This window comes from Thalassophryne amazonica, chromosome 16 (genome assembly GCF_902500255.1).
Source record: "Thalassophryne amazonica chromosome 16, fThaAma1.1, whole genome shotgun sequence".
NCBI lineage: Eukaryota > Metazoa > Chordata > Actinopteri > Batrachoidiformes > Batrachoididae > Thalassophryne > Thalassophryne amazonica.
In genome coordinates this window covers 25229540-25252886 of record NC_047118.1, presented here as the reverse complement: position 1 = coordinate 25252886, position 23347 = coordinate 25229540, and the positions used below count along the sequence as shown (strand labels likewise).

General features: G+C 39.2%; 1 protein-coding gene and 1 long non-coding RNA gene across 2 annotated transcripts in view; one reads left to right on the top strand and one right to left on the bottom strand.

The window, feature by feature from the left end:
* Nucleotides 1-23347, bottom strand: part of cacna1aa (calcium channel, voltage-dependent, P/Q type, alpha 1A subunit, a) — a 327384-nt gene that overhangs the window by 120976 nt on the left and 183061 nt on the right. The window contains 8 exon segments of the mRNA XM_034189657.1: nucleotides 1446-1454; nucleotides 8392-8498; nucleotides 8598-8657; nucleotides 9757-9886; nucleotides 10289-10427; nucleotides 12151-12500; nucleotides 15237-15850; nucleotides 17008-17176. Of these exon segments, the coding sequence (XP_034045548.1) occupies nucleotides 1446-1454; nucleotides 8392-8498; nucleotides 8598-8657; nucleotides 9757-9886; nucleotides 10289-10427; nucleotides 12151-12500; nucleotides 15237-15850; nucleotides 17008-17176 (1578 nt within the window).
* LOC117527351 lies at nucleotides 1393-16704 on the top strand. The gene is made up of 3 exons (XR_004565505.1): nucleotides 1393-1405; nucleotides 4392-4399; nucleotides 16467-16704. It is a non-coding gene; the product is annotated as an uncharacterized LOC117527351 (long non-coding RNA).

Genomic DNA, 23347 nt, shown 5'->3' with positions numbered 1-23347 from the left:
TTGGATCTTTTGGATCTATGAAGCTTAAATGTGAAAAAGTATTGGTATCGGTATTGATATCGGTGATACTGGGCCTGTATTTACTTGGTATTGGATCAATACCAAAATTCTCGGTATCACCCACCTCTACTGAGCAGCAGTAGACATGGTCTCTGTCACGCTGGATGATGCAAGTGCTGCTAAAATAAAAAGCTAATGAAAAAAATAAATAAAAATCACAAAAAATAATCATAAAAAAATCACCACAAATCACCAAATTGTTTTATTCATTTTTGTTTTGTCTGTTAAAGTGCTCCCGAGTAAGTGTTCTGATCAATTTCAGTTTATAATTATTTATTGATTTTATTTAATTTTGTTTTTCAGTATCAAATGGCAGTCAGTCAAAAAATGTTTATAGTTTAAGGATTTTTCTTTTTTTTAATTTCAAGCAAAGTGATGCAATTTTTTTTCTGTTACAGGCTAAAAAACAATGTTAATAAAGTTATTCTTTGCTGTAAGTTGATCTAAAGTTCTTTCTTTTTTGTTTTCTTTAATGTTAATAAGGATACAATGTTAGGCAGAGGTGTACTTATAACAAATTTATGGTCAAATGATACTATTTATAGTCACGGTGCAGAGTGGGGCGGGGGGCACAATGTTTTCTTCTTCCTGGGAGGGCGTAACAGAAAATAATTGAGAAGCACTGCAGTAAGGCAACCATGCTAACTCCCAAGTGCTACTTGATTTAAGGTTGTAATACATATGTAAATGAGGGGAAAAAAAAGAAACAATAAATTTTCTACTAATGAATCAGAGGAAGAGAAAATACAAGTCACTCCTTTTCTTCTTCTACATATTAATACTATACAATTTCTTTAGTTCTCCTAAAATTGATAAGAAAAACAGATTGTATTTAACCAGATTTGTACACTCGTTTTATTCCTGAGTAATTATCGGTAACTGCTTTTGTGTTGACATTTACAAGGTGCAATTCATAGTCTGAATTACGGGGGAACTAAGGGGATATTGGTTCCCCTGAAATGGACACCGGCCCCTTTGAAAGCCTTGCCAGAGACATTTAGGGGAATTCTGTAAAATGTACACTCTTGTGTAATCCGTTATCTTTTATTTTCTGTACGTTGAACTTCCTTAAATAGTAAAATAATTTTCACCCACTCAATAAATTATCTCACATTTATACAAAACGTGTTTCCTTGTATTATCGTGGCTGTTTTCCTGCATGTCTGATATCCTGTTACACACATTATAAAAAAAGAAAAAACTTAGATTCAGTTCTGGTTCATCTGAGGTTTAGTTGAGTTTGAGCTGGTCATTGAAAACAATGATGAAAGAGAAAGACAGACTGTACAAAAGACAACTGCAATGATGAATGGATGAAAAGGGAAGAGAAAAAGAGACAGAGACTGTTGAAGGGGAAAATGAAGAGGGACAAGAAAGAACTTTACCCGCCGCCGCTGTTGGTGGTCCAAACGAGGAGATGATAGATAGATGTGAGAGAGAGAGTGAGACGAAGGGAAAGACAGAGAGAGAGAGAGACAAAAAAAGATAAAGGGTGGGAAACAGTCAAAGGAAATGGGACACAGAGAAAGGAGGAGTTTGGAGGGAAAACATCCATATGAGAGAGAAAAAGGAGAGAAAGCACAAGGCCTGTTTTTTGTTAACAATTTAAACATACACATGCTCATATAAAGTGCACACACACACACACACACACACACACACACACACACACACACACACACACACACACACACACACACACACACACACACACACACACACACACACACACACGTTAGCCAAATAAGAATAGAAAAATCTTGACTACATCATAGAAAATGTCATGTACAATACCTCTCATTGGAGGCCATGGTATGTACTTGATAAATGGGTGTTTTTTATGGTGTGTGATTTTATTTCCATCCATCTCTTTGTTGATTTCAGTCATTTTCCTGCACTGTTTACAGGCCAGTGACAGTAGCTCAGTGGTAAAGTTCTGGGCTGGTAATCAGTAAAGTGTAGGTATGAATCCTGTGGGTTGCATGTATTTATTAATTTTTTTCCACAGCAGTGGCATGATGTGGCTCCACAGGTACCAGCTGTTTTTTTATTTTTATTTATTCCACAGCAGCGGCCTAATGTGGTTATACATGCTCCAGTTGCTCTCACTATGTTTGTGCACGAGCATGCACGACACTGTTGCAGCAGGATCATGCATGCCTGCCCACTGGAGCGATGTTTTCGTGATTCACGAATTCGAACTGTTTTGCGCTGTTTCGCTGTAATTTGACCAAATGTGTGAAGGGGCCCTTAATGGGGTTCACTTGTAATTTGCTAGAATTGGAGCTGTGAGTTATTTATATATATTTTTTGTACACAGTAAATACATAGCAACACAGTGGGCCATCCACTTCTGGGATTCGGATATCTGATATTGTTAATTTTCTAGTATTGCTGAGAATTCAAATTCCATTAAAATGACTTTACAATTTCTGTTTAAAATGCTTGACAAATGTAATTAATGAATTTTATGTAAACCACCAAAAATCTGAGTACAGTTTAGTTTAAAATATTCTGCAAAATCACATTGTATCTATCATTTTTATATATATATATATAGATAAAATTTATGCCTGTTTTTTTTCTTCTTTTTTCTTTTTTTAACCCTTCTGTAACATATGTTACAGATTTCCATATGTGAGAGACCAGAAAATAGGGTTATTTAAGATTTTTGCCCTCAGTGTCTGTTTGGTTTTGCTGACTTTAAACTGTAACATCTTTTTTAAGACATCAGGTGACCTCTATCGGCTTTCCAACATGATGCACAATGTAGCCCGTTTAAGAGTAAGTCTTAAGAGGTAAATATCATATTTGATCCAAACTAATTATTAATGGTAGTCTCTAATTTAAATAACATATTTGATCCAATCTCAGTAAACCACCACAAATTTGTGTATAGTTTAGTTGTCCTTTTTAAAATATTGTGCGAAATCACATTGTATCTATCATTTATGGCTTAATATGGTTACTGCTTAATGTTAATGCTCAAAACACCCACAATTCTAGTTATGGGCATGCAGAATTTAAAAAAGAATTAAAAATAGGGTTATTTAAGATGTTTACCCTTATTGTCTGTTTGGTATTACTGACTTTGAGTTTAAACTGTAAGATCTTTTTTAAGACATCAGGTGACCTGTATTGGCTTTCCAACATGATGCACAATGTAGCCCATTTAAGATTAAGTCTTAAGAGGTAAATATCATATTTGATCCAAACTCATTATTAATGGTAGCTGCTACAAGTTTGCTTATTTACTTAACGGTGCTGAAATTCCACAATATCTAAACATAAAAAATATCTTAAATCGATGGTTAATGGACAACTATTACCACATAGAGCAAAAAAACTCTTACCAGAAGAAAATTGAGTACAACAGAGTTCACTTTGACGTTATGCAACTGTATCTGCAGTAGAAGCTTATACTTGGATGTTAAAAAAGAAGAAGCCTGACTTCAGAAATGTGCAGGATGAGTAGTCAAACAATTCAGCAGCCTTTGGACCAGACTAATTGGATTTAAGTAGCGATAAATATCTCCAACAAGACTGCTGAGCCTTTCTGGAGTGCTGTTTGATTTCCACCAATTAAATTAAGGCACTATCTGGACGTGATTGAGACTGAATGGTTTAGATCAGCCATTAGTGTTGTTAACCCTGATCGCAGTTAAACTGGATTTTATTTGTTAAAGTTGTTAAATTGATTGTTTTGTGAGTTTTTCAAAAATGTTCACTCACAACACAGAAGTCATGCTTGAGGAATTGGATTTTTCTACATAATACTCACTTATAATGGTAACTTTGTTTGTGTTTTCATAAAAATCTCTTTAAATGAGTTTAGAGTCTGTGCAGCATGTGGATCCTCTTGTGATTATTTTACATCTTCATCCTCTTTTGCTGTTTTGTCACTATACAGACGGCATGTAGACGAAATACGTCGACAAATAAATAATACGGAAATAAATATGACCTACATAGAAACATGTAACATCATTCACAAACAGAACAGATGACAGAATTAAGGACAAAGAAAGTTAGTCAAAAAAGGATTATAAATGATTCACCACCACCAGCAACAACAACAACAATGGAAATCCAGTCTTTTACATGGTGTAGAACCACTGCATCAGGACAAACAATTCTTCATCTTCACATTGGTGGAAGAGTTAGGGAACTCAGCATAGGGGACATACATGTCAAATTTCTTTCACTACTACAGCAATCATCATTTTTGCAGATTAGATTAGATTAGATTAGATTAGATTACATAGAATTTTATTAATCCCTTGGGAAGACTCCCTCAGGGAAATTGAGGTTCCAGCAGTAATTTATAGCAGCACACAGGGTAAGTAAGAGGGTAAAAAGCACACAGAGCATCAACGTGAAAGTAAAACAACAGCAACAAAAAAAGATAGCTATTGTTTAGCTCTTGTCATTTCAGATTGTTGTTCAGCAACCCTTTCACTACATTTAACATTATGAAAAAATACAGTTACTGGGGATGTGTCACATGTATGTATTAAAATATTCTTTGTGATTTTGCGGCACACCATCCAAACAAAAAAAGCCTTGAGAACGCAAAACTACGGTGGCTATAAAATCTATTTACCCAACATTTAACATTTTTGCACAAAGCTATACAAAAACGATTAGACACAGAAAGATGTATTTTTTTTTAACATTCTTTTGGCAAATGTGCTACTCGTATTCATTTCTGAGCTGAAAAAGCCCTATTTGTGGGAATGCAGCCCAGACACGTGATCCATATGTACCTTCCCTTGATCTACAGGAAGCAGGTCTACTCTATGTTTCATTGGCGAGTAAAGGTTTAGTGGTGGGTCAAGATATTTTTGCATGCTCATTAGGTCTACTGAGTACATTAAATCAGACCTGAAAGCACTATTGCTCTGCTCAATTTATAATTAGCTGCATTCTGAGGTATTTTATCATGACAGTTATGTGGCTGTCGATGGGTAGAACTTATCATTTGTAATTTGTGGTAATTAAATCTGTAACATATTGGGAAGCACTCTAAAGCATTTTTGAAAGTAATAGAGAAATAAAGTTTTATAATACTATGACTAAGACTAATTATTATTTCTATTATTATTATTATTATAGTAGTAGTAGTACATCTACTATATTATCATCATCACCATCATCATCAAGCAATACAGCAGTTTTGCAGTGAATTGAGCTGTTGTTGGAAGACAACAGTGCACCCCATGTGTTCAAATAAATATAGATAGCCATCAAATTCAGAAGCTGAGGTTTATTCATTTCAAAGTAAAAAAATATTTTGACTCCATGAGATGCATTGTTTTATGTATAGTGTTGGATTCTTCATGAATTATACTATATGTTGGTGTGCCAGTTTATTAGGTACACAGGTATCTAGTGAAGTAGCTCTGCTGAATTTTGCTTCACACATGCTGATTTTAACCAATTAAAATTCGATTTTTGAAACTTGTGTGTTGGATTGCAAAACACGAGCTGGGGACACATTTCAATGTGAAATATTTATTGCTACGTCTGTCCTTGCCATGTCACTCTGAGCACACCTGAGCTCAACAAATCAAGTGAAGTGAAGCAGAGTAGATCCTGATTAGCTTTACACTGCTTGGGAACACCAGAAACTGTGGACTTGTTTGTCCATTTCTGTCAGGAAGATCATCTTGTGTAAAATGCAGATTTACTGTGGTGACCCTGAACATCCAGGAGCAAACAAACAAACAAACAGCCTTCCAATTTCACTGGGAAGACCACAGGAGAAGAAACTTTACCCTAACATGAGACTACAGAAACAGAAATGACTGCAATCCCACAAATAAGCTCAGTGCTGCTCTACTCAGAATTCTGAAAGCATGACCATAAATCCCCAAATGCACAGCTCACACTTTGCACCCATCTTAATTATAATCACTTTATCCCAACAGCAGCTAAAGCTTAAGTGTTACCTCGGCTACGTAAATTCCTAATATCCTCAAACTCAGGTCTTAAACTCATGCAGATTAAGGAGGACTTAAAGTACCTGCTGTACCGCAGAGAAAGGTGTGCAGCCTTTTGGGGCAGGCTTGGCTTTGCATGGGGCCCTCAACTCTAGAACACCCTGGGCACTAAAGGGTTACAGGTGCCAAGGGTGGTCATCACCTCTCACTAGTGGAAGGAGTGGTGGATAGGAGTGGGTTTTATAAAATATAGGCAGGCAGGGAGGGTATAAAAAAGTCAGGGCTTTGGGGACAAAGTAGGATGGACAAGAAAATAAAGGAAACCTGAGGATTTGGCCAGTTGTAGACTGGCAAAGCAGAGGGGTGGAAAATTTAAATAAAAAATGAATGAGAGACAGAGTATCAATGACAGAAAAGGAGAGAGAGAGAGAGAGAGAGAGAGAGAGAGAGAGAGAGAGAGAGAGAGAGAGAGAGAGAGAGAGCGCTTTATCTCTACCTGGTGCACTACAGCACACAACAAAGCACAAGCATACAACCAGTCTAGTTGTCATGAGGAGTAGATTTGCTCTTATTTTGTGCCCGTGGGAGCACTACTATCATACGATAAGGAAAAACTCCATTTTGTGATTTTAGGAAGAAACGTCAAGCAAACCAGACCCAATGGGGTGACCATCCGCTATGGCCATATTAACAACAACAAAATAACAAATAAAGCTAAATCAGATAAACTTCCAAACATGTAGAGGCAAAACTGTTACAGATAAGCACCCAAAAACATATAGGGCCTGATTTACTAAGAAACCAGATAAAGAGTGCTAAACTGTGTTGAGAAATCCAAACTTTTGCAAGTTGGGGTGAAGACAGTTTTGCAAGTGATTTACTAAGAGTAAATACGCAGTTAGTAGTCGATAATGTGATGTACATGACAGTATGTAAATGGGGATTTTGTGTTCCATTAATGCAAAATTAAATTAAATCAGCCACTTAAGTTACTGGATGCAGGTGCAGGACACCTCTTTATCCAGCAGTATATTTGACTGATTATTGATGCGCACAGTAATGCACATACAGCGCATACAGATGTACGTGCATCCTCTCAAATAGATACAGCTCGGAATCAGTTAGAGACTAGGCACAACTGTCTCCCATGCACAGGTAGCTGTGCACAGTGGTGGAACATACAGATAGCTAGCTGTAGGCTGGTAATACACACACCTCTGGTCACTTTGTGCATACAGTTGTTGGTGCGTATTTCATTGGCAGTGTGCACATGCAGTGTGTACATGTGTCCATCATCCCACACAGACCCTCCTAGGATTTTGTACACTTGTGTGGACAAACTGAAATTGCATTTTCACAAAGTAAAACATGCTAGACTGACAATACATGCTATTTTTTTTAAAGGCGCAATTCTACGCGTGTTCTGTTAGGAAATGCACATTCATGTGGATTTGAGATTTCAATGCCATTTGCACACATTTTTGCACCTGCATACCTTGAATAAATCAGGCCCATAGAGACAAAATTTTGCAGTTCAGCAACCATAAACATAATAGGACCGAGTGGTCGTAACAACCAATAGCTCAAACGTTGAATTGTGAATCACAAAGTCTCAGTGAAATGGACTGTAAATGGCAAATCAGTGTTTGTTTTGATGCCAGATCAGGGATTAAAAAGTGCATTCCTGAGGTTTCATCCACATAATTGTCCCAGACCTAAAGGCATGGTTTGGATCTCAAATTGCAAAACTGAATTGATTGAATAAACTAAATAAAGTAAACAGAGGAAATACAAAAATGTCACCTAACCGCTTCACTGATTCAGGGAACTTTGGAAGCTGCCCTTCGTTGACCTGTGGTCCAAATTTATGAACTCGCCAGAAAACCTCTCACTTGAGTTCATGTTCAACACATTAATACCTCAGATTCCTGGTGCACAGCTATTATTTAAAGTTATTTAAAGGGACTGACAAGTGCCATTCTGATTGGTTTATTTTATGTTACGCCAAAACATGTCCATGAATAATTAAACAAATTCAGAACTATTGGGCTTTGTGTACTATTTTGTGCTCAGATTATGCGCCGTCTAAATAATGCACTTGTAGTATGCACTATAGATGGTGCAACTTAGATTCTCAAGATATGGCAGAGAGAGAGAGAGAGAGAGAGAGAGAGAGAGAGAGAGAGAGAGAGAGAGAGAGAGAGAGAGAGAGAGAGAGAGAGAGAGAGAGAGAGAGAGAGAGAGAGAGAGATGCAAAGCAAAGACAGACCACACATGAATGACAACAAAAGACTAGGAGAAGACTTTCGAACCAAGGAGGCACTAAGGGATAATGAGGAGCTACAGAGAAAAACAGGAGAGGACCAGGGAAGTTAGGAAGGAGACTTACGTGAAGGCGAAGGCCACCAGAGCACCACTAACCACTATAAAGTCAAGGATGTTCCACAAGTCCCGGAAATAAGAGCCCGGGTGCATGACCAACCCCAGATCCACCATCTACAAAAGAGAGAGAGAGAACATGGACAGTAGACATCTGGGTACCAAAGTTGGTGGAGGTCTTGCAATGTCAGCAATCCAATTGGGACATTTCCTTACCTTTATCAACATTTCAAATGTGAACACTCCAGTGAATGCATAGTCAAAATAACGTAGAACCTGCAGAAAAAAGAGGATACTTTGATGACCTCACTTTGGCTTTTGGTTCAATCGATTTACAACAATTTGGCGGTCTGTTGAACACTACAGCAAGATATTTAATTCACAACAGCTTTAAAAAAGATGTAGTTGGTGTGGTAGAACAAAAATTAGAAATGTATAATAACATACAAATAATATTAACCTTGATGTTATCACGTGTGCATATGTAGGGGAAGCTGGGGCACAGTGGATCAGAAATGTTGTTTTGTGGCAGTATAGTTTAGGTAATTCTATTGTGGATTTAATACAGCAAAGTTATTGTTTATAAGGCTGTGTTATTTATGTCTCCCCAAGTGTAATTTACAGGTGTTTAAAATTGATTTTAAAATTTTTGATTCACTGTGCCCCGGACACTAATTCACAGGGCACATTGAATCATCTTAGAATATAATGAAAAAACACATGATTATAAAGATTTCTTCAAAATTATTAAATATATGCTGATGCATATACAAACTATAATCCAGCAAACCAGCTATATGTGAGTGTCTTATATAGTGATATACGTCCTTTAGAAATTATTATTAGAGCTGTCATAATTTCTGCTCAGACATGAAAACAGTTGTTTATATACACAAATTATAGAAATAATTCATGGAAAAATAAATGTATAAGCTTCAACAAGTAATATTTGTCATCTACTTGATACTCTGGCTTAGTAAATCACTTTCTAGACTGATTCACTGTGCCCTGGGTGCATGTGACACATATGAGTCATGTTATCAAATAGCTGATAGTCTGGAGAAGACAGAACACATACTCATCAGTTGGACGGGGTAGTCTTCTAACTAATAACAATTTTTTAGGCCACCTTTCCTTTGTTCTAAGAAATAAGTACAAAGACACTGACATCCACAACGCTAATTTATAAGGAGGATGTCTTTATGCATAAAAATATGGCATAAATGCTTCAAATATATATATATGTAGTTTTGCAGATATATCTACTGATTCACTGTGCCCTGTGATTCACCATGCCCTGGTTTCCCCTACACATGCATTATATGAAAAATGAAATCGCTGTCAGGTTGTGTGCTTGGTGTCTGCATGTTCTTACATTGTTACGGGGGGAATCAGGCCAGACTGGGTCCTCAGCAGCAAGGGCAATACTGCTCATGGCAATAACCAGCAGGATGCACATCTCAAAATAACGTAGGGTGCACACATAGTGACATGCTCGTCGGAACCTAACGGCAAATGCAAAGACATTATTTCTGTGTTGTAGCTGTATTTAGGCCTGCTTTTTAATAGCAATCACTCTGTATGCTTTTCATGCTGTATGTGCTTATGCATACAGTCCGGTCCAGAAGTAAGTACCCCACCACAATGGCATTTAAATTAAGTAATGCCAAAATGTTTGTAGTAGTCATTTCAGCTCCATTGCCGTGGTGTGCACAGGTGTCACTGTCCATCCAATTATGGACATGATTTTAACACTGAGGATGAAGTTTGAATCAAAAGTGAACAAAATGCAGATGTTCTTGCTTTTCCCATTTTCTATATAGTAAAAATTTCCACATTCCTTTTTAAGTCAGCCTGTTTGGATTCATATAATAAACAGGAACGTAATCCATATCCATGCAACTTACGGGTTGGTGGTGGTCAGGATAAACATGGCAGTAAAGGGAGGCATAGGTCTAGGTCCTCCTTCACCTCCCCTGTCATCATCATCATCGTCGTCCTTATCCTCCTTCGGTGGCAGGGGCTCTGTGTTTGCATTCTTGTTGACTAGACAAAAGAAGGAAAAGACAAGGTCAGACAGAGAAGTGACATCAAAAGTTGGAAGAGCAGGGGAGATACGAGAAGAACATATACTCAACAAAAATATAAACGCAACACTTTTGGTTTTGCTCCCATTTTGTATGAGATGAACTCAAAGATCTAAAACTTTTTCCACATACACAATATCACCATTTCCCTCAAATATTGTTCACAAACCAGTCTAAATCTGTGATAGTGAGCACTTCTCCTTTGCTGAGATAATCCATCCCACCTCACAGGTGTGCCATATCAAGATGCTGATTAGACACCATGATTAGTGCACAGGTGTGCCTTAGACTGCCCACAATAAAAGGCCACTCTGAAAGCTGCAGTTTTATCACACAGCACAATGCCACAGATATCGCAAGATTTGAAGGGGCATGCAATTGGCATGCTGACAGCAGGAATGTCAACCAGAGCTGTTGCTCGTGTATTGAATGTTCATTTCTCTACCATAAGCCATCTCCAAAGGCGTTTCAGAGAATTTGGCAGTACATCCAACCAGCCTCACAACCGCAGACCACGTGTAACCGCACCAGCCCAGGACCTCCACATCCAGCATGTTCACCTCCAAGATTGTCTGAGACCAGCCACTCGGACAGCTGCTGAAACAATCGGTTTGCATAACCAAAGAATTTCTGCACAAACTGTCAGAAACCGTCTCAGGGAAGCTCATCTGCATGCTCGTCGTCCTCATCGGGGTCTCGACCTGACTCCAGTTCGTCGTCGTAACCGACTTGAGTGGGCAAATGCTCACATTCGCTGGCGTTTGGCACGTTGGAGAGGTGTTCACTTCACGGATGAATCCTGGTTCACACTGTCCAGGGCAGATGGCAGACAGCGTGTGTGGCGTCGTGTGGGTGAGCGGTTTTCTGATGTCAATGTTGTGGATCGAGTGGCCCATGGTGGCGGTGGGGTTATGGTTTGGGCAGGTGTCTGTTATGGACGAAGAACACAGGTGCATTTTATTGATGGCATTTTGAATGCACAGAGATACTGTGACGAGATCCTGAGGCCCATTGTTGTGCCATACATCCAAGAACATCACCTCATGTTGCAGCAGGATACTGCACGGTCCCATGTTGCAAGGATCTGTACACAATTCTTGGAAGCTGAAAATGTCCCAGTTCTTGCATGGCCGGCATACTCACCGGACATGTCACCCATTGAGCATGTTTTGGATGCTCTGGACCGGCGTATACGACAGCGTGTACCAGTTCCTGCCAATATCCAGCAACTTCGCACAGCCATTGAAGAGGAGTGGACCAACATTTCACAGGCCACAATTGACAACCTGATCAACTCTATGTGAAGGAGATGTGTTGCACTGCATGAGGCAAATGGTGGTCACACCATATACTGACTGGTATCCCCCGCCAGTAAAACAAAACTGCACCTTTCAGAGTGGCCTTTTATTGTGGGCAGTCTAAGGCACACCTGTGCACTAATCATGGTGTCTAATCAGCATCATGATATGGCACACTTGTGAGGTGGGATGGATTATCTCAGTAAAGGAGAAGTGCTCACTATCACAGATTTAGACTGGTTTGTGAACAATATTTGAGGGAAATGGTGATATTGTGTATGTGGAAAACGTTTTTGATCTTTGAGTTCATCTCATACAAAATGGGAGCAAAACCAAAAGTGTTGCATTTATATTTTTGTTGAGTGTATATCTCTCTATACTTACCCTGAAGTATGGCATTCGTGGATGGGAAAATTGGAATGTCTATAGCTGTGTAATCAGGGTGGGTGAGCCGAATGATGCTGTTGGCACGTCGATGCCCAATGTTCCCATAGCGCTCTAAAGCCACCAAACTCCCATGAGTGCTGCTGCTTGTTAGATAGAGTGCTGATCCAAAGCTGTGGGCCATAGTGCGGTTGACAACTGGATTAGGGCAACCCTCGATGGGTGGGCTGGAACCAGAGACCAGTTTGGTGTTCATGAGGTTGTCCATATCCTCACTGTACTGGCTGTCCTGTCTGGAGAGACTCTTTTGAATGGGCCTTGTGGTGGAGAGGTTTGGGGCACTGCAATCCCTGAAAAGAGGGTGTAAGAAGAAGAAAATGTGGGCAGAAAAAGAATGTTGAAATGGAAAGATTAATGCCCAGAAGGGGAAGCAAAGGTGATGGGGATATGCAGAAAGAGGCCATGAGAAACAAACATATATGTTCAGGGTAGATGCATGATCAGAATGGAGACATCAGATAACTCAATGCTCAAAATTCAAACTGTTGATACAGACAAGAGTGTTACTTGAGAAGATAAAGGTTTCTGTACAATTTCAGAAATGCTACATGTGTCATACACCATGATAAATTGCCATTTCACTTTACAGAAGACTTACCAGGGACTGTTCTTCTACAGTGTTACTGTACTGTTATTCTACAGTGTGTGTACTGTAACATACAAGAGTTTATTACTGTAAAAGATTACATCACTGTCCCACTGTTAAATTACAGCAAGCAGGTGAGGTTATAAGACTAACTATGTAAAAACAAAACAAAATAATAAATAAAATGAAACAATTCAGTGAGATTTGGGATCCACATGTTGATCTGGGTTTTCTAATACAAATCCACCTGTACAAGTATAATAGGACACGGCACCCTTGAACCAGAGGTATTCTATTTGGGAGGCAAGTGCACTTAATGCACACATCATGCATTATGCATTGCATTCATAGAATAGAATAGAATATGTGTGGAAATGCACAAATTCACACTCCTGGAGAGAATTCAATTGGAAATGCTTAATTAGATTTTTTATTACTCCAAAGCAAAAAACCTATTGTAATGGGGAGGAGCTTAAGTGCTGGAGACAATGTGGTAGACAAGATGCCAATCATTGGCACATATTTTGGGACTGCCCAATAATAAAACAATTCTGGAAGGACATACAAAAAATATGGAATCCATATTCAGGGTTGCAATGCCCTTTGAATTTACATCTTTAATTATGGGTAGGACTGAAATGCAATCTATATAGAATTTTAATAACTGCTGGCTTAAAGGCTGTGACCAGGCACTGGCTCCTCCCTGAACCACCTAATCTTGGAAAATGGATAGAAATTGTGAACGAAATATCCCAGATGGAAAGAATGACTTTTTCCACTCTGATTACAAATGAGTACATTTTCAGAACTATGGTCAAAATGGTAATTTTATGTTCAGGCTAATCAAAAGCAATACGCAGAAACTTCAAATGCACAAGATATGTAAATATAAAGAAAAGGTACTTGGAAAAGTAAGAATTATTATTTCTATTGTTTCCCTTCTCTTTCTTTTTTCTCATTTTAGTTAAGATTATTTATTTTAGTCATGAAGATTAAGTCTCTTGGTGATTTTTGTGTTTTGTCACAACGCATCCAATGGGTTATAGTTCTGTTTTATTAAATTAAAAAAAAATGAATGAAACATTGGGAATGGAATTGTCCACCGGCCACATTCTAGTTTTGTGACCATGAGGGAACACCAATGTATGTCCTGCAATTTTCTCAATGTTTCAAAATAAACATTTGAAAGAAAAAAAAAGAGAATAGAATAGGGCCTTTACTGTCATTGTCCATATACATACATACAATGAAATTTGTCCTCTGCATTTAACCCATCCTAGTTACAGTTAGACGCAATTCAACCACTAGGAGCAGTGGGCAGCCACAGTCCGGTGCCCGGGAAACAACTCCAGATGTAAAGACTGCCTTGGTCAGCGGCAGAGAAAGGAGCAGACCCTAAATAAACATGTTTGATTGTGGGAGGAAACTGGAGTGCCAGGAGGAAACCCACACAATAATATTAAATGCAAAAATAATTAAATAAACAATGAGCAAGAAACCCTGTGAGATGGTGTGTCATTTGCATAGAGTTTTCTTTGGTGATTACAGAAATAGCTTTGCATTGTTCAACTTAACTCACCTGTTTTAATCCAATATAGCCTCCTCAAATCTAAACTGACATGATATTTTCAAAACTCCTTGTGTTAATATGAAGAATGTACAAAAATATAACATTTGTTTAGAATTGAGCAGGCTATATAAGTCGACTAAAACATTAGCACACTTGCCTTAAAAACATAGAATTCTTGGTTCAAGGCTGACCATGTCCCATTCTACTTGTACAGTTTGAGTTGCAATGGAAAAGCCCAAATCAACAAGTGGATCCCAAACCGGACCTCTTGTGGTGATGACCCAGACAAAAATGGAAGAAGCCTCAAGAAATTTCATTAAACTCTTTGTGGATTTAAACAATCACAGCTGCTTCGAGGTACCATAATTAAATATTGGTATGGTATTGTAATCTTTTTACAGTGATAAACTGTTGTATTTTACAGTAGGCACAGTGTAGAATAACTGTATGGTATGAGAGGCAATTGAGAAGTTTTGAGCTTGACCCAGAAAAACAGCATGGTTCTCCATCTTTTGCACCAACCAACAATTCTCAAGAATGTGTGAAATTTTGAGTCACTGGGTGCAGTGTTGATATCTATCTATCTATCTATGACATTTTTTTAAATGTTTAAAATAACGTATCTCAAATTAAATCAAATGTGAACTTGCAAATCATATAGAACTGCCATTCATAAGATATCACATTAACAAGCTTATCAACTGAAATACCTGGTACCTATACTGATAGGAAGATCTATGAGCAGTGTGGGTGCAAAGGCAGAAATTATTCATTAGATATAACAGACAGACTCACAAATGTAAACCAGGGTATTAGTAACCACCAGGGTGTTATTAACCAGGGTATAAATGTTGCTATGCATGGACATACTTTCTACGCCGCTGACACATCTTCTTCCCTTCACCCTCTGGCGGGTTGCTGTGACGATTCCGTCTTGGTCTCCTCTCACTGCCATCACCAGTTTCATCTTGTTCTCCTCCTTCTCTATCTCCATCCATTCTTGTGTTCTTGTGCCATCCTGTTTTTCCACCTCCTTCCACACTGTCTTCATCTTCTGCAGTCTTACGATGTGACCTGGGCTTCCTGTGTTCTGACTGTCCTCCGGCTCGACTGCCGTTTCTGGTGTGGTGATGCCGCCTGGATGATCGTTCCTCGGAGTCTGGACCAGGAATCACTGTAGCATCCAATCGGACATGAGAGATGTGGTGTCGATGCTCAGCTTTCTGGCTTCGCCTGCTCTCAGTAGACTCACCACGTTCCAACGGAAGTCTGGCTGGACCTGGCTCTCCAACATGTCCACCCTGTTCTTGCATGTGTGTTTGTCGGTTAAGATCCTCAGCAGAATGCTGCTGGCTGAAGCACAAGTCTGAATTATTTGCAGTGTTCTTATTGGTGTTGTTGTTTTGGTTCTCGCGGGGGTCAACCACAAGTGGTCGATCCAGGTGGGTCTTCATGTCTGGACGGACATGTCGTGAGAAGTTGACCTGTATAGAGTGGAGGGGCATAGAGGAATAGGAACACATCATCGGAGAGTAGTAATATAAGAAAACAATATTCAGAGAAAGATGTGTGAAACATCATCACTTTTCATGCTGATTAGGGATACACCAATAATTATACCTTTGTATCAATAGCTGCATTGATACTCATTATTGTGCAAATTGGGTATCAGCCAGATTCAGTGGATACATACATATGTCAGATATGCCCTCTAAAAAAAAAAAAACATTCTCTTGAATAAGGCACTGATCTCCCAATTAGCTCTAGCAATCAGGTTGACACATCGCATACAATCGTCTGGCACGTGTTTGAACGACACTGTAAATCAATTTGAAATAAAAAGATTGCCAAATGTGAAGTTGCACCACCTGAGGACAGAGGACATCAGGCCCGATCTTGCCCTCAGTGCAAAGGAGCAAAGAGCAAAAGTTAGTTGTGGTTTTCACAACCAGCTCTCTCATATAACTGCCCGTATAACGGCATGTAGTAACTGAACTGTCACATGGAACTGTCTTTAAACTGAAAACAACCAAATAGTGACACTATTCTGATCAGTGCGTCAAAAGACATACAAAAAAAAGAAAGAAAAAAAAGACAGAGGCCAGAGATTCAACAAAACAAACAATCCCATGAATTTGTTTATTAATAGCCTAAATGATGTGTTTTCTCCCGCGGGACAGGAGAAAAACACAAAATCAATGCATCTCTATTATTGTGTGCTCAGCGTTTCACGGATATGGGCGGGACTGGATACACGTATTGTGGGAGCGGGCGGGACTGTAACACACACGTTGCGACTGTGGGCGGGAATGGTCAGAATTTCAGCGGGAGTGGAAAGAAGAATATAGTTCTGTGGCAGGCTCTACTATAGATAAGTTAGTCCCGATCGTATCCTCACAGACCACATCAGAATGTTCTATTGAAAGTGTTTCTCATAAAAGTTACAGAATCACACTTCTGTGTGTGTATCGGATTCTCTGTATCATTGCCAGTTGGTGAAGTATACAAATTTAAAATAGATTATCACAAACTTGTGGTCATGGTTGATACGAAGCTCTGGGTATCGGTGTTGGAAAATGTGGATCGGTGCATCCCTGAACTGATAATGCTCTCATGGCCAGTGTTTGCATTTCGTTTTTACATTGTTGTGCTCTGCTCTCCCTGTCCTTGCCTTCCAGCGGTCATCGGGGTCCAGCTCGTTATAGAGTGCCTCACGACTCGATGCCAGTGTCTGCTTCCGCAGCTCCTTGGTACGTTGTTCCCATACTGACTTACTGACCCCCTTATTGTGGTTCCTCTGTTGCTCCTTACTGCAAAATGAAGCATGGGGCAGAGGGATGACAGGAAAGACAGCATTAAACATCTGGAAAAAGGCTTGTATCAGTGCACAAGTACACAAAGACTTGAGAATGATGTGGAAAAAAGAGACAGGATATAAAGACATACCAGGAGACCACAGACATTTAAAAGGTCATTTGGATTTGCATGTAGAATAATGCAGCTCAACAGAACAAGGTTCTGGGTCATAGAATGTATGTTCTGCGTATTTCTGCAGCTTGCCAAAGCACAGGATTGGACAAACCTACTTTGAAAAGCCCTGCAGCGACACAACATTTAGGATCATACTGAGGCCAGGTCACAATTTATGATAAAAATCTGGAATCAACTCACAAGGACCACAAGAATTTGTTCCTAGTTATTTACAATGTTTTAAAATGCCTATGACCAGTGGAGGGCACAGTTCAATTAATCAGCTAACAGATAATTAGCAAAGTTAACTTGTTCATTAGCTGTCCAGCTTTTCAGATAAATAATAATAATAACAATATTAGTAATAATAATAATAATAATAATAATAATAATAATAATAATAATAATAATAATAATAATAATAATAATAATAATAATAATAATAATAATAATAATTTAGCTTCCATTAAAAGTAAGGTAACTTTTTTTTTGTTTACCGGACAAAAAAGTTTGTCAACCCTAAAATCATGCATTTGTTTTTGTTGGAACTTATACACCAAGCCTATTCTTGAGGTTTGCATTACGTCACTTTGTCAAACTGGCTAATCTGAAGGCGAGAATGAGTACTTCCACGGCTGGCCACTCGGTGAAAACTCATCGGTTTGTATGCTGTTCTACTGAAATCAGCTGGTTTTGTTTTGTCTCTAACTTGATTCTAACAGCAAGTTGACAGCTCTCACTGCCTGGAACAATGAAATTTATACACCAAGCTGACCTGAAATGAACCATTGTACAATAAATTGACTTTATTGACAACTCTGACCCCTTTAAAAAGTGACCAAATTGCATGTATTTGTTGTATTGAGCTCAGCGATCTTTTCACCGACCATACCCACCCACAACACATTGCACAGGCAAGAAGAGCAACCAGAGATTTCTGACGTCTGCGAATCCGAACCTCCAAAATTTAATGGAGTCTTCCATACCCTAATATTGAACTGTGGTAAAATTTGGTGAGAATCTGTTAAGCAGTTTTGAAGTAATCCTTCAAAGCCTATATGAAGTGAAATCTTGATCCAGAATCCAGATCTGGATCCAGATCGCCTCCAAAATTTAATGGTGTCTGTCAGGTTTCAGCCCTGTTTATGTTCCAGTCTTCAGTTGTCCCCTTTTCTTTGTCCACTGTCTGCCCCGGTTTTGATTTAATAGTTGTTTTATTTAGGTCACTTGTTTATTCTCATTCTAGTTTGGTTCTGATCATCCCTTTTGTACATTATATTTTTGTCCCTGGTTTTGGTTTATCATGGTATTCTTTGTTCAGTCATTTATTGCATTATCTGTTATTCGTTAGTCCCGGATTTTGTTTTCTGTTCTTCATTTTTTCCCTGCATGTTGCCTATAGTTTGTTTTGCCTTTTAGTTATCTTTATTACTTTTTATACTCTAGCCAAAACCAATATTAGTAATCAGTGTTAGATATATGTGTGCTTTTTGTTATATTTTATTTGCTATGCTTAAATGGTTATATTTTTTGGTGAATTTTAGTTATCTGTTTGGTCTGAACTGGTTTTATCTGCTCAGAAAGTCTAGCAAACAAAGGAGTTAGGGTCCATGAGGTACTGAACAACTGTGGGCTGAAGACAAGGGGCGGGGCTTCCCCTCTGTCTACATGAGCCAATAAGGTTAGGTATTGCGGGAATGAAACCTATCCACTGTACTGCCTACATTGCCTTTTTTAAAAAAACACTTGTTGGCTTTCTTCGGGGTCTCTCACAAGATGGAGCCCCTGTGGGGGCTGTATCTCTCGGAATCCAGGCCTGTTTTTCAACGGGAAATTGGTGCATATGTCACATAGCGAAATATGTCACATAGTGAAATATACTGTATTCAGCATTTTGGTATGTAACCCCTTTTTGTGCACATGTACATACAAACATGGTTATAGTGTACATCCAGAAAGTATTCACAGCACTTCACTTTTTCTACATTTTGTGATGTTACAGCCTTATTCCAAAATTAAGTAAATTCATTTTATTCCCTCAAAATTCTACTCACAACCCATAATGACACATCCTGGTCTCACGGCAAGTCGTGCTTCAGCAGCACAAAATATACATTAATCTATAGGGTTAGGAATAGTGACTTAAAAAAAGCTCCGTCACAAAAATTTGACTCATTTTGTCACGGGAGCACGAAAATAAATAAATAAATAAATAAAACGTCAGACTGGGCTGAATGACAACATGAAAGTTATTTTTAGTTTTATTTTTGCAAATTTATTAAGAGTAAAAACTAAAAAAAAAAACAACAAAAAAAAAAAACAAATCACATGAACATAAGTATTCACACCCTTTGTTCAACATTTTGTTGATGCACCTTTGCAGCACCTCTCTAGCTCCATCAGTGCACAGCCATTTTCAGATCACTCCAGAGATGTTCAATCAGATTCAGGTCTGGGCTCTGGGTGGACCACTCAAGAACATTCACAGAGTTGTCCTGAAGCCACTCCTTTGTTATCTTGACTGTGTGCTTGGGGTAATTGTCCTTCTGAAAGATGACCCATCACTCCAGTCTGAGGTCAAGAGCGCTCTGGAGCAGGTTTCATCCAGGATGTCTCTGTACATTGCTGAATTCATTTTTCCCTCAATCCTGACTAGTGTCCCAGTTATTGTCACTCAAAAACATCCCCACAGCATGATGCTGCCACCACCATGCTTCACTGTAGGGATGGTGCCTGGTTTCCTCCAGTTATTTTTATGTTCTTTTTTTATGTGTTGTTTTAACATTTTATTTTATATGTGTTTTATTTTTGTAAATTTGTGTTTTTAATGTTAAGCACTTTGGACACCGGTCGGTGCTGTAAAGTGCTTTATAAATAAATGTTGATTGATTGATTGATTGATTTCCTCCAAACACCTGGTATTCACGCCAAAGAGTTCAATCTTTGTCTCATCAGACCAGAGAATTTTGTTTCTCATTGTCTGCGAGTCCTTCAGGTGCCTTTTGGAAAACTCCAGGTGGGCTGTCATGTGCCTCTTACTAAGGAGTGGCACTCTACCATACAGGCCTGATTGGTGGATTGTTGCAGAGATGACTGTCCTTCTGGAAGGTTCTCATGTCTCCAAAGAGGAATGCTAGAGCTCTGACAGAGTGACCATTGGGTTCTTGGTCACCTCCTTGACTAAGGCCCTTCTCCCCTGGTCACACAGTTTAGACGGGCGGCCAGCTCTAGGAAGAGTCCTGGTGGATCTGAACTTCTTCCATTTACAGATGATGGAGGCCGCTGTGCTCAATGGGACATTCAAAGCAGCAAAAATGTTACTGTACCCAGATCTGTGCCTCGAGACAATGCTGTCTCAAAGGTCTACAGACAGTTCCTTTGACTTCATGGTTTGTGCTCTCACATGCACCATCAACTGTGGGACTTTCTATGTAGACAGGTTTGTACCTTTCCAAATTATGTCAAATCAACTGAATTTACCCCAGGTGGACTCCAAATTAAGCTGTGGAAACAGGATGCACCTGAGCTCAGTTTTGAGCTTCATGGCAAAGACTGTGAATCCTTATGTACGTGTGATTTGTGAGATTTCATATTTTAAACAAATTTGCAAAAATCTAAAAAACAAAAAACATTTTTCCTCATTGTCATTATGGGGTACTGTGTGTCAAATTTTGAGGAAAAAAAAAGAATTTCATCCATTTTGGAATAAGGCTGGAACATAACCAAATGTGGAAAAGTGAAGGGCTGTGAATACTTTCCAGATGCACTGTACATGCATTCACACACACACACACACACACACACACACACACACACACACACACACACACACACACACACACACACACACACACACACACACACACACACACACACACACACACACACACACACACACACACACACACACACACACCACCTCCTCAGTTTGTTTTGTCTCTCAATAGGAAACATTTTTATTTGATGTTGGTGTTCTGTTTTTAGGAATCTCACATATTTCATCTTTGTTGCATGACTTACATTATGCTCTGTGAAAAAAAAAGCTTTCTTCTTTTCCAATATATTTCAGTTCTAATATATATATATATACACACACACACACGAGGTCTGTGAGAAAAGTATCCGACCTTATTATTTTTTAAAAAAACCATACGGATTTGAATCACGTGTGATTACATCAGCCAAGCTTGAACCCTCGTGGGCATGCAAGAGTTTTTTCACGCCTGTCGGTGACGTCATTCGCCTGTGAGCATGCCTTGTGGAAGGAGTGGTCCAGCCCCCTGGTCGGAATTCCTTTGTCTGAGAAGTTGCTGAGAGACTGGCGCTGTGCTTGATCAAAATTTTTTCAAAAACTGTGAGGCACATCCGAGTGGATACCATTCGAGAAATTCAGCTGGTTTTCGGTGAAAATTTTAACGGCTGATGAGAGATTTTTTTAATGAAAGACGTGCGGACGGATTGGCGCGTCGGCTCGCAGCCGGCGCGGCGCACCCGCCACAGGAAAAACACCTCCATTGGAAGCCTTAAGGACAAGTTGGAACATGCCCTGCTGTTAAACAATTTCTCAGATACTCACTCAACTGAAAGCCACCAAAAGCTGCCTGGATTTTACAAATGGTTATCAACACGGCTGTGTTTTTCCTGTGGCGGCGCCGGCTGCGAGCTGATGCGCCAATCCGTCCACACGTCTTTCATTAAAAAAATCTCCTTTAACAGTGGAATGTCTGGATAAACTGCTGATTCCGACCTCTTCTGAAAGTTCTCTGTTCTCTCACGACGTCCTGGGTCAACAGAGGCTTAAATTTGGAGGTTTTCAGCTTGAAACAGGATGACAATGTTGCCTCGGAGCGCTGCGCGACGTCCCGCTCCGTGGGAAGTCCTTACAGTGATAGAAACAATCCAAAATCTCTCATCAGTCGTTAAAATTTACACCGAAAACCAGCTGAATTTCTCGAATGGTGTCCATTCGGATGTGCCTCACAGTTTTTGAAAAAGTTTGATCAAGCACAGCGCCAGTCTCTCAGCAACTTCTCAGACAATGAAAATCCGATGAGGGGGCTGGACCACTCCTTCCACAAGGTGTGCTCACAGGTGAATAACGTCACTGACAGGCGTGAAAAAACTCACGCATGCGCACGAGGGTTCAAGCTTGGCTGATGTAATCACACGTGATTCAAATCCATATAGTTTTTTTTTAAATAAAACTGTCTGTTTCTTTTTTAATAGACCTCGTAGAATTGAAATATATTGTATCATGTCAACAGCGGATTAGCTTTTCAGCTGACTTTGAAAACCATTAATAGGCCAATTTGCTTCCACTAAATTTAGTCCAACTTATGTCAGCTGACATGTTTTTGAATAAAGTTTAATCATCAAAAAAGTTTGTAAACCGTAAAATCACCAATGTTTGGAGCATATACAATAATACAGTGTCTCCCAGTCCTGGTCCTCAGGACCTAAAATACTGTGCATTTTCAATTTCTTCATCTTCCAGCTACACATAATGAGCAAAATCGGGAGTGTTCCATTGTTTCTATCTGGCGATTGGCTGATCACACATGACTGATCTGATCTGGTCTGAGTAGATCACAGACAAATGGAAAATGTGCAATACTTTGGGAAAAGAGTTGAGAAACACAGCAGTAATAGATTGCGAAACTGACACATTGTGAAAAACCAAGCGTCACCTGAAGGAGATGGAAGATGAGGTCAAGCTAGAGTAAATGTCAAATAAAGTAATTAGATGATTAAAATTATTTCCCATCTGTATTTTTGTGCTGTCAATATGCTGTATGTTGAATGTAAATATTTTAGCGGTTTATCGGTTTGGCATGATCACAGTTAAGTTTTTAGTAAGTGTGGAGATCCAACCCCATCACCATCATGACACCTGGGTAAAGGATCAAGTAGGGAATTGTCTGATGGACTGAAGTACGATGGCGGCCATGTGCATCAAGTGGCCGCTATAGTAAACATGAAGGCCCAACAGGAACCCTGAACACAAGATGGCT